The following is a 12695-nucleotide window of genomic DNA, read 5'->3' on the forward strand; positions in this document are numbered from 1 at the left end:
GTGAAATTTGAATTTAGATTTCAATGTCTTTCAATTACTTCAGCTAGTTTTCATAAGCAAATTGGAGATTAGTGAAGCAGTTGCATTACTTGAAGAAATTTGAATGACAAACAACAAAGGATGAGAGTATGTGGTTTTAAAAGTGATTCACAAATTAGTACCATTATTTTAGTTGACTCTATTTATTTTAGGCCTAGTGGGCATCCACATTTAGTACCATTATTTCTATCATAGTTACTAGTTTATCTTTACATCTGAGTTTAGGTTTCTTATAGTGATAGTATTGAAATTATTTCTCCTTGTATTGAGTCCTATTTAATTAATGATGTGTTAAATTTGCTTTAAGGAAAAAACTAACAAACAAAGGAGATAACCACCAAGAAGAATTAAACAGAACATTAAACTAGAGACTGTGCCAAATTACTCAGAATTGATAACTGTGTCAATATTGTGATTGCGGTGCGGTTTGGTTCGGTTTTGAACATAAAAATCATCCTAACTGCGAGATAAAAATGCTTGCGGTTCGGTTTGGTTCGGTTGATTTTTAAAAAAGTCATTCAATCCAAACCAAACCAATGCAGTTAGGGTTGGTTCGATTTGTGCGGTTTATCGCGATATAAAAAATATAACAATATTATAACCAACTTGTTACAAAATAAACATAGGAAATTTTAATTTATTTTATTGTTTACATGATATAATATGCATATACAGAAATTGCATATACATAATAACTTATTTTTAATACCGACAATATAGTTTTGGATCGAGTGAATGATATGTTTTGACAGCTACTGTTTTATGGACTCAATTTGTGTTGGAATTGCTAAGTTGGACTAAGTAATAGGTTAATAGAGTTAAATTAATTATTGTAGTTTGATTTGGTTTGGTTTGGTTTTCTAAAATGAAAACCGTAAACCAAACCAAAGAATGATGGTGTGCTTGGTCTTTAAAAGTGATTCACAGATTTAAGTTGACGCTATTTATATCTTTACATTGAAACTTTGAGTTTAAATTTTTTAGACGAGTTGCTCAGACCCTTACAAAGGTGTTATTTCTTAGACTAGTCACCAACTCATGATGTTATTGAACATTAACCCGAGAGGAATTAAACAGAACATTAACCCAGAGACTGTGCCAAAGTACTCAGAATTGATAACTACAGTGTGTCAATACTGAGGTGTAGGTCAAGGTTATGTGGAAAAAACCCAAAAATTGGTGTACTTGTTAGAGCTAGAACCTTTCTAGGTAACATAGCAGTTCATTGCATTTTAGGACATATTTACTTGTTTAGTTCTGATTTTGTAGATAATAGTTGTAAATTTAATATTGACTATCATTGGTGTAATGTTTTGCTCTTTCATAATTACTTTTTACTCAGTCAAAGAACAGTGTTTGGCAAACTTTATATGCCTATTTATATATTACTGTTACATGAGTTCATTGATTTTTATTTGATATTTGAGTTTGTCACTATATTAATGTAGAAAATTTATTTAAAATTAAATATTTAAAAATTTGTTACATATAAGTGGAATTATTGTGTTAATTATTTCTTGTAAACTTATTTATTCAATTTTTTATATTTTAGTGACAAATAATGGTTCCGTGTATATTTTTAATCAAAAATTAGAAATTTTATTAGGAATATTTAGGGTAATTTAGTAAGTTTGATACTAATTAACCTATTATATATTATTAATTGATAGTATAGTAGTAAACTTTGTAGTAATATTGTTTATGTTTTGTTTTTTTTTTTTAAAAAAAAATTATTTATGTTTCTTTTATTTTTTTAATGAAAAATATTGTTTATATTTCTTTTTTTTTTTTAAAGAGTATTTTTATGCGGTTTATTGTTTATGTTTCTTTTTTTATTCATGAAAAATATTGTTTATATTTTTTTATAGAGTATTTTTTTTTATATTCCTATTTTTATGTGGCTTTTTTTTCTTTCTATATTATTTCTATAATTTTTTTATCGACTAAACTTTCTATAATTTTTTTATTGTTTTTTTTCTTCCTATTTTTATGTATAGATTATTCTGTTTTGTTCTTATCTATAATTTGTTTTGTTCATATTTTTACACATCATCTTTCTATAGTAATAAGGATAAATTAGTAATTTTGATGGTAATCGATTTTAATTCAGTACTAATAGACACAGAATGTACATTTAAGTTCAAAGCTAAGTAGTAAAGACAATTTCACATTTTCTTCAACACCGGTTTCAACTAGACTCTAGGTTGACTTTGTTCGGTAAAAATAAAGGATAACCGATAAGTTAGTTTATAATTGAAGGTCAATGGTTTTTTTTATTTTTTAAACCAACTCAAAATATATTAAAGAAAGGGGACAAAATACAATGGAGGGGACATAAACCAAAACTCCATCAAGAGCAAACCCTATAGCAAGGTAAACCTAGCTTGTTCTTCCTTAAACCATCCAAAATGAACTCGGGAGCGGTATGCCAAAACGAAAGATAACTCATAGTGCAACCATAATTTACAAGAGGATCAATTATTCTGTTCTTGGTCACAAAAATTCATTCAGTTCTCCCTACTTTCGTACTTTAGGTTTTATTGCTCACAAACAATTGCTCAGTTCTGTTCTGTGCTATGTGAAGTAGCAAAGTTTTTCACAAGAAATGGGGGATTGAATTGTGAACCTATTAAAATTTACCTTTTAAAAATATAACTCAACAGAAAGCGTTAGAATGATCTCAGAACGATCTGGTTAGCAGTAAAACAAATTCAAAGTGAATTGTGTGCTTAGTGTTTGCAGAAAATAAAAGATAACGGAAGAGAGAATCAACACACAACAATTATACCGGTTCACCCCCTAATAGTATGGGTTACGTCCAGTCCCTCACGCTCCGTGAGTATCCACTATAATCTTGAGATACTAGTAATCTCAAATTACAAACCTCCTTGATCTAAACCAAGATCAATAACCTTAAGCTCACAAGCTTAATATCTACCTCAGTCCTACAAACTAACATTTTGATTAGGCGTATTCGCAATCTTTTGGCTTTGGATTGGCAGGTCCAAATTCGTCATACATGGCGGGAGGGAAACATAAGTGCTGACTCGCTTGCTAACTATAGCATTTCAATCAATGAGTTCCTTTAGTTGTTCGATAGTGGAGTCTCCTCTGAGTGAACTCCGTAATTTGCTTTTTGATGATTTATCTGGGGCTTGCATGCCTAAAAATGTTAGAATAAATCTTTAGCTTTGTTTTTTGTTGGGCTTAGGCCCATACAAAAAAAATTATTTAAAACCAGTTGTAAAAAAAGAAATTGGTATATTTAGAAGGTTGAAAAACCCTAAATTTTATAAGAAGAATCACACACATGCAGCAATCCAATATTCACCAAAAATATTTGTGATGGATGAAACAACTGCCGTCAAGAGACTCGTTGATAATTCACTTCGCTCGACTTCATCGCATATTCCTTTGGATACAATACAAGAAACAATCTTGTGTAGACTCCCTATAAAGTCCCTCCTACGATTCCGCTGCATATGCAAGCCATGGGATTCTCTAATCTCAAAGGATCTCAAATTCGCCAAGAAACACCTTCGCGTGTCTCCCAAACGCCAACACCTCGTCACAACCACAACCCCATCCGGGGCTGAAGACTTAACTATGTCTGTCATGTCTTGTCCATTCGACTCTCTTAATCTCCACTCTAATCTTCACTCTAAGTCCACTCAACTCGATTACTCTCCCATACTATCATCAAAATACCATGATGGCCTTGTTGCTTCTAGCGACGGCATTCTTTGTTTTACCGTTAATGGACGGGCTGTTCTCTATAACCCTTGTATTAGAAAACTACAAGAATTACCCTATATAGATCTTCCACACAAGAAAGGTTCAACTTATTATGCTTTTGGTTTTGGCTATGATCCTTTCATCGATAATTACAAGGTTGTTGCTGATATGTACATTTATGAAACTCAAGTTATAGAAACTCATAGTTATACTTTGGGCACTGCCTCTTGGAAAAGGATTAAGGACTTCCCTTCTAAGTTTAGTATGAATGGATTTAGTAAATCAGAACATGGAATATTCATTAGAGGCGCGGTTAATTGGTTGACATCTAACTCGTATGGTTATTCGCGTGACATTGTTTCTCTTGATTTGGGGAAGGAATCTTATCAAGAAATATCACTACCTGATCTACCTGATTTACCTTTTGGAGATGAGTATAAACAGACGTTGACATTAGATGTGATGAGGGATTGCTTGTGCTTATTTGATATTTATCAAGGAAAGAGGCCAGACCGCCACGCTTTCACAGATGTTTGGCTTATGAAGGAATACGGAGATAAAGAGTCTTGGATTAAATTGATTCGTCTCCCTAGCTTTGCTAGCTACGCTGATTTCATGAATATAGTATATATTTCTGAGGACAACCATATGTTGCTTGTCTTCAGAAACAATAGTAAATTCAAGGGGGGTGTTTACGATTCTAAAAATGATACTATTACTATAAAGAGTTCTAGGACTCAAGATAAGTTAGGTATGGTAAAGTCAAAAGTCTACCTTGAAAGTTTGATATCACCTTCATAATAATATTAGGATGTAGATGAAGTGCTATGTCACTTATTTGAGCTCAACTTTCTTTTATGTTTGTTTTTAGTGTTGACAGCTTGATGGATCATTGTTGATTATAACAGTGAATGAAATTTGCAGTTTGAGAAATTATTTTGTTATTTTCATTTGTTTTGTTTTGTTAGTTGAGGTTATTGGTTCTGAATCATGCTTTGATGGTTTGAAATTTGATTTTAAGAGTGATATTAGGATTTAATTTTCATTTGCTATAATTGTGAAAAAACAGATTTATTGTTGCTATAGGTGAATATGGAAGGTGTGTTGTGTCTGTTGTGTTTAATTTTTTGATGCTCCTTAGTCAATAATCATGAAATTGGAAGTGGATGGAATATTGTACAATTATGTGTGATTCTTTTCTCGATTGGTTTTCTTATTGCATATCTTAGTGTATTTTTCTGGCTTCCCTTAAACAATGATGTATTTGTATGACACAATCACTTAATAAACTATAGGATTTTAGAGTTGAATTTTATTTTAGAATTTAGTGCAATATTGTGAAACATGAATTTGGATTTTAATGGCAATCAATTGCTTCACCTAGTTTTCTTAGGCATGGAAATAGTAACAGTGAATTTGTGATGACTCAAACAAATTGGAGATTAGTGAAGCGGTTGCATTACTTTGAAGCAATTCATACAACAAGCAACAAAGGATGATAGTGTGTGATCTTTAAAAGTGATTCACAGATTTTAGTCGACTCTATTTATTCTAGGCCTAGTGGGGCATCCACATTTAGTACTATTATTTCTAGTATATATAGTTACTAGTTTATCTTTACATTTAAACTTTGAGCTTAAGTTTCATAGACGAATTGCTCACACCCTTACAACGGGCCATTTTTTTGGCTAAGTCACCAAACTCATGATGTTACTGAAATTATTTCTCCTTGTATTGAGTTCGATATGTGTAAATTTGCTTTAACAAAAAAAAAACTAACATAAAAAGGAGATAACACCAGAAGAATTAAACAGAACATTAAAACCACTGTGCCAAAGTAATCAGAATTGGAAACTGCAGTGTGTCAATACTAAGAGGTGTAGGGTATGTGGAAAGGAACGTCCCAAAAATTGGTGTACTTAGAGGTAGAACCTGTATGTAGCATAGTAGTTCATTGAATTTTTTGGACATATTTACTTGTTTAGTTCAAATTTTGTAGAGAATAGTTGTAAATTTAATATTGACTATCATTGGTGTAAATTTAATATTTGATATTTACTCAGTCCAAGAACAGTGTTTGACAAACTTTGTATGCCTATTTATATTATTAACACCGGTTTCAACTAGACTTTAGATGTTTAGTAAAAATATGGATGGCTGATAAATTAACTTATCATTGATGATTGATTGCTTATTGCTTGATGGTTGATGACCGATTATTTATAGCTGATAGTTTATGGTTGATGAATAATAGTTGATAAATTAATTAAGGGGTAAACCAAAACTCGCCTACTTTGCAGGGGGTAAAAACCTATTTACCCATTCAAGTGAGGGAAGAGTTGGTTCGGAGGTCGGGTTTTAATGAAGCTCTTTCATTGGGGAAATATCTTGGCGTACTGCTTGTTGGCAGGGCACCTAAGCGGTCAGACTATAACTATTTGATCAACCAAGTTAAAGCTAAGTTGTCGAATTGGAAGGCTAAGCAGTTGTCCTTTGCAGGTAGAGTCACTTTGTCAAAGGCTGTTATTGAAGCAATTCCTAAAGCTTGTCTATATGAGATTCAGAAAATTCAAAGAAGTTTTATATGGGGAGAAGAAGATGGTGGTAGAAAATACCATGCAGTTAATTGGGAAAACATTACCAAGCCAAAAGTACTTGGTGGTTTGGGAATTCGAAGACTAGTTCATATGAATAAAGCTTGTCTCATGAAGCTAGCTTGGGCTCTCAAAAGTGGTGAGGAGGCTTTGTGGATTGATGTTATTCGAGGAAAATACAGCAGAGGCCATCCAAATTTTGATCAAGTTGTTTCTAAAATGCATGATTCTAGCTTATGGAAAAACTTGGTCAATATATGGGGTAGTTTTGACTTATATGAATTCTGGTCACTTGGTAAAGGTAGTATGGTTAGAGCTTGGGAAGATAAATAGCTCTTTCAAGGGAAGTCTATCCAAGAATTTGGCATTGTGGTCCCTGATGAGTTGCAAAATTTGATGGTTAGTGACCTTGTTGATGCTAATGGTCATTGGAAAATAGATATATTGATCACGTAGCTGCCTTCCAACATTATAAGCAAATTATTTGCTGTCATGCCTCCTAGCATGATAGAGAGGAAGATCGCAGAGCATGGAGTGGCACAACAACTGATAATTTTTCCATTTCCTCAGCATATATGCTATTTCTTATGGTTATGGCGGAACAAGGCAGCCCATGGTGATTCGAGGTTGAGGCCGCACCAGCCGGGGTTTTGCAATACCAGCAAGCAGATGTCAGTGGCATCGTGGCAGCTAATCGTAAGAGAATTGAGATTGTTATAGCTTGCCAATGTCCGGAGAATGGCTGGTTGAGTTTAAATACGGATGGGGCGAGTAGTGGAGATGTAACAGCTGGGTGTGGTGGTTTAATTAGAAACTCCGTCGGTCAGTGGCTTGGTGGTTTTTCCAGGAATTTGGGTTGTTGTAGGGCTTACCTAGCGGAGCTATGGGTGTTTATGATGGGCTTTGCCTGGCTCGCAGCCTTGGTGCAACGAAGATTGAGGTGCATGTGGACTCGAGTGTTGTAGTTCAAACTCTTAATAGCACCAATGGTGGTAGTGTTGTTGGTTGGCGTCTCGTCCAAGAGATTCGGCGTTTGCTTGCCCTAGATTGGGAAATAAAGGTGTGTCACTCTTACCGTGAGGCGAATGCGTGTGCGGACGTACTTGCTAATATGGGTTGTGAACACGGTCCGGGACTCCGCATATATGATAATTGTCCCACTAGTTTAAGTTTGTTGCTTTTAGCTGATGTTATGGGGATCACTACCCCTAGGGTTGTTGCTGTTTAGGCTTTCCTTTTCTCGGGCTTAGGCCCCTTTTGTAACAAAAAAAAAAAAAACCTATTTACCCATTAATTATTATTTATTTGTTTGAACAAGCCAAAATGATATCTTTAGAAAAATAGACTTCATTATTACTCATATCTTTAGGAAAGACAACCATTGCGCTGATAATTGAGCAAACTTAATAATGTTTAATTTGATAGTGATCCTATTATTATTATATCTTTAGGAAAGACAATCATTGCGCTAATAATTGAGCAAACTTAATAATGTTTAATTTGATTGTGGTCCTATTATTATTATTATTATTATTATTATTATTATTATTATTATTATTATTATTATTATTATTATTATTAGAGGGCACTATGTTAAAAATAGATTAAACTTACCTTACTTTCGTTTCTCTTAAACCTTGGGGAAGGTTTGTTTTTCCCCCGATTTTCTAATTTTTTGGTAGCCTCTTAGACCATCTCCAATGGTGGATATTTATTTTTTGTGTACCACTACCTAATAGGTATTATTATTGGAGCAAAATTCAAATGACTACATAATGGTTCTACAATAAGAAGTGATACTTATATAATTTTTGTGAAATTCATTTATAATGATGTAAAGTTATTTTATTTGAGAGACGTGTTATTAATGAGGCTCATTTAGATCTTTTAAAGATGTGCTAGGTTGGATGAATTAAATGCTTACTATGTACTATTATTACAAAAATATAAATAAATGATGTATACACATTAAACTCACATGAAACTCAAATTAAGCAGTGTTTTAAAAACCGGACCGGACATCAAGCCGGCAAGGGTACTGATTCATTGGTTCGTTGGTCGAACCACTAGCTCACTGAAATTAGGTATTAAAATATGAGTATCTCAGATGCTCTTAGGCTTAAAAAAAAAATCCCATATGTCCCTACTTTTTATTTCATTTTTCCTCATTTTCCTATTTGATTTTTCATAATTCACTTCTTCTCATAATTCAGTATTGCCGCCATTCCTTTTCAATCACTGATCATGGAGGAAACAACCGCTTCCACCGGAACCCTAACACTCACCGGCGATGATTCATTTCAAACACAACGCTCTATTCCGTTCGATCTCGCCGCAGAAATCCTCTCAAAACTCTCCGTCAAGTTCCTCCTCAAATTCTCCACCACCTGCAAATCATGGAATTCTCTCATCCACGATCCCAAATTCATCAAAAAACACCTTCGCGTATCAACCAAACGCCACCGCCTCATCACCACCACATGCATTCCCTCCAAAAAATTCACGGTAATGTCTTATCCATTACACTCTCTTCCATTCAACTCAATTTTCAACGTTAATGCTACTCAATACGAGTATTCTCCGGTTAATCTTGATTATCACGATCGACTTGTTGTTTCTTGCGACGGTATCATTTGTTTCGCAATTAATCAAAATCTTGCTGTTCTTTGGAATCCTTCAATTGGAAAATTCAAGACATTACCTACTTTATATACTCCTAAAGATGGAGATGATGATGGTCACACTGTATATGGTTTCGGTTACGATCCTTTCATTGATAATTACAAAGTTGTTTCGCTTTTTTACTATAATGTCTATGCTTGTAAAACTGAAGTTAGTGTTTATAGTTTGGGTAATGATTGTTGGAGAAGGATTGAGGATTTTCCGCCGTTGATTCCGTATAGTCAACAGGGAGTATTCGTTTGTGGTACGGTTAATTGGTTGGCGTATTATGATTTGGACAACAATGATTATTATAGGTCGTATGCTATTGTTTCTCTTGATTTGGAGAATGAAACTTATCATGAGATTTCACAGCCTGACTATGGTGGAGTAATTGACAAGTTAACATTGACTTTAATGAGGGATTGCTTGTGTGTATTTTCTCATTCGGACTCATTTGATGATGTTTGGATTATGAAAGAATTTGGAAATGTTGAGTCGTGGGTTAAATTGGTCCGGATTCCTCGCTTTTCTAATCGTTGTTTGTATTTTGACAATACAAAGATATTATATGTTTTTGAGGATGACAATCATGTGCTGCTCTTGATGGAAGAGAAATTTAAATTGAAGTGGGTGGTTTATGATTCCAAAAATGATACTGTGAAGTGTACCAAGTTGCAAGACTTCTGTTGGGTTGAATCAAAAGTCTACGTTGAGAGTTTGCTATCACCGTGATTTTTATACCAAGACTTGGAAGTAGATGCTCTGCAATGTTATTTGAGTATGAGATTCAATCCCAACTTCTATGTTAGTTTTTGTTATGTTATCATCAAATTTACACTTTGAGAAATTGCTGCATTATTTTCATTTGTTTGTTGGTTCGGTTTCTTGGTTCCTAATTGTGCATTACATTTTTATGATGTTCACATTCACACATTGCATTAGATCGTGCTGGTTTGTTAATATTCATTCATTCACACTAAGAGAAAAAATCATGAAAATTTGTTTATAATTTATCATTCAAGTAAACCCTTATATATAGTCTAATACAATGAAGAGTACTAACTAGGCCACTCAATGGCTCTCCTAGATTTAGTGGAAATATGCTAACAGATTTAACATGTTAACAGAATGGAAAAATTATTTGACTGCAATGCATAGAATAGCTTGTTACTTAGTCAGAATTCTCTTAGGATGGTACAGCTTACAAACTTTATTAACATCCCTTCATTACATGCTTTATTTGTGGGGAAACTCCTTTGTGTAGTGTATTAGTATCTTATCAGATTTTAATCTGTTAACCCTGACATAATGCATATGAATTGGAGCTTACCATTATCTATTTTCCTACTTATGATGAAATGGTTTTATTGAGGTGAAAATATACATATAATATATGAATATATGCAGGACAATGGGACATCACTATGTAACAATGTTAGGGGGCTTGTTCTTCCTTCTATTCTGTTCTTGGTCACAAAAATTCGTTCAGTTCTTCCTACTTTTGTACTTTAGGTTTTATTACTCAAACAATTCCTCAGTTCTGTTCCGTGCTCTGTTTAAGTTCTTCTTACTCTGTATTTTAGGTTCTGTTTGTGTTCTTGTTGCTCTGTTCTGTTGGATGTTTTGTGAGAACAATGAAATCATCCTCAGGTTTTGATGGGATATCGTACATTTAAAACTTATATTGATGGAAAATGACAAAGTTGATTATAGTTATTAAGTATAATTGTCCCTTTAAGTTCATTATCTCGTCGGAATTGATGTTTACATTGTACATTGTTTTTGTCTTGACAACAGCGGCTATCTGCTATAGCTAGCATACTTGCCGCTATCTGGAATTAACAACATAGTATTTAACTTAAATATTATATATCAGTCAGTTTCGATATGCCAAATTCAGTAGGCACTCTAGGAGGGCAATATATATTCATACATGAGGATTAAATTAAATCAACAAAGGCAATGATGCATGTATGTATATGCAATAAGTAATGCATATTGGAACTTTCCTTTTCTGCATGGAGCTTGCATTCTCAATGATACCTGACAGACTTTAATATAATTCTGCATAGTTCATACTACATCAAAAGTAATCTAATTATTTGAGTTATTTTTTCAGCTAAGGTGGCGGAGAAAGTCATAAACGATCTCTTGGTGGTAGACTCATCTTCAGCAGCCAAAGGACTTGTTAAAGAGGCTTTGTTCATTCATAAAGTTCTGTTCATTGATTGATTCATTCAGTCTATTGTGTTTTGCACTTAACATTTTGGTGATGTCGAATTTTCCTTGAGTTTATGGCTAAACTTTCAACGCCTGAATCCTGATTATGTTACAGCTAAACTAGCACTCTTACGAGAACCCTTAATAAAACCAATTTACATTCAACAATTTGGAAATTCAGTTCTTTGATTGTGGCACACTAAGCATTTACAGTAGTACAATACTCTGCCCATTTTTAGCACTCTCTTTCTGGCATATACAGACGCTATCAATCTGTAGATATTTTAGTACAAGTTAACAAGAGATCCAATAGCATGCATCAATTTTCCAATTGGATTATATTTTAGTTTAATCATTTACTGTTCCTAATGAGAACACATCTCATCCCTTAACACACTGATTTTAAATAGAATCTTAGAGTGTTTCTTTGCATGGTAAACAACCTACCAAATCCATTTAAACAGTCAACTGAACAAAATTCTCTCTAGAATTTATCATACTGCGAAGATAAGAGAAGCTTAACTTGAAACTTGAAGTCTAAACAAACAATCTTCTATGGTCTCAACTGTTTTCAAACAAAATCCTTTTTTTTTATTACATTGTTGTGTCTGAGTCTTTCTGCTTCTTTTTTTTTTTTATAATTGCAATAAGATTTTAATCTAATTAAATTTCAAACATAAACAAGCAATAAATCTGGAATGAGAGTGGAATAATTATATGTTACATTACACCAAATGAACTGTTGATTCTGGGCTCCCCCCACTAATCCAGAGTGGAGTATTGTTTGGTTCTTAACCTTCTTTATTTTGCATTTATAATAATTGTAAATACATATACTTGTAAAAATACTATGGAAGTAACAATGTTACGCAGATCACTCATTTTTAGAACACATGACATAATATAAAAACATCAAGTTACACTAAGCATGGAAGTGAGTAATAATGTATTATAAAAAAATAAAAAATAAAAAACTGAGTAATAATGCACTAAGAGCATCTCCAATAAGGGTATCTAAGAGAGTTTTATAGACTAATGATACGGTACCTTATTTTCTTTATCAACGGAGTTCCATGACGTGGCACATAGGGTATCAAAATTGATGATACTGATTCCTTAAATAAGGTACCGTATCATCAATATAATGTTATTATTAGCTTCCATATATGTCAAAATATTACTGTTGACATTCAATGACCAGATCTTCTTTTTCTTTTTTTACTATAGGAAGGTTTTATTTCTTTGTTGTCTTTCATTTCATAAGTTTTCTTCGTGAAAAAACAAATCATCGACAACTCCAAGCAGATCTCGTGGAACACATTTGGATAGGGATGACAATGGGTAGGGTATGGGTAGGGTACTATAGTACACATCCCCATACCCGCAGATTGGAAAAATACTCGTACTCATCCCCATACCCGCGTGGGTAACAACTTTTCCCCC

General features: G+C 33.4%; 2 protein-coding genes across 2 annotated transcripts; both read left to right on the top strand.

Annotated features, from left to right (window-relative positions):
- Positions 1-3351: 3351 nt before the first annotated feature.
- Positions 3352-4769, top strand: LOC123898631 (F-box/kelch-repeat protein At3g23880-like). Its single transcript, XM_045949646.1, has one exon. It carries the CDS (start codon positions 3385-3387, stop codon positions 4573-4575), a length of 1191 nt encoding a protein of 396 aa, XP_045805602.1. The 5' UTR covers positions 3352-3384; the 3' UTR covers positions 4576-4769.
- A 3773-nt stretch (positions 4770-8542) lies between these two features.
- Positions 8543-11449, top strand: LOC123924596 (F-box/kelch-repeat protein At3g23880-like). Its single transcript, XM_045977543.1, has 2 exons — positions 8543-9810; positions 11152-11449. Exon 1 carries the CDS (start codon positions 8613-8615, stop codon positions 9762-9764), a length of 1152 nt encoding a protein of 383 aa, XP_045833499.1. The 5' UTR covers positions 8543-8612; the 3' UTR covers positions 9765-9810; positions 11152-11449.
- The last annotated feature ends 1246 nt before the right edge of the window (positions 11450-12695 follow it).

This window comes from Trifolium pratense, linkage group LG1 (genome assembly GCF_020283565.1).
Source record: "Trifolium pratense cultivar HEN17-A07 linkage group LG1, ARS_RC_1.1, whole genome shotgun sequence".
NCBI classification, from domain to species: domain Eukaryota; kingdom Viridiplantae; phylum Streptophyta; class Magnoliopsida; order Fabales; family Fabaceae; genus Trifolium; species Trifolium pratense.

What these genes read in the sequence shown, in the direction of transcription:
- LOC123924596 (XM_045977543.1), top strand. Translation starts at nt 8,613, where the DNA reads ATGGAGGAAACAACCGCTTCCACCGGAACCCTAACACTCACCGGCGAT.
- LOC123898631 (XM_045949646.1), top strand. Translation starts at nt 3,385, where the DNA reads ATGGATGAAACAACTGCCGTCAAGAGACTCGTTGATAATTCACTTCGC.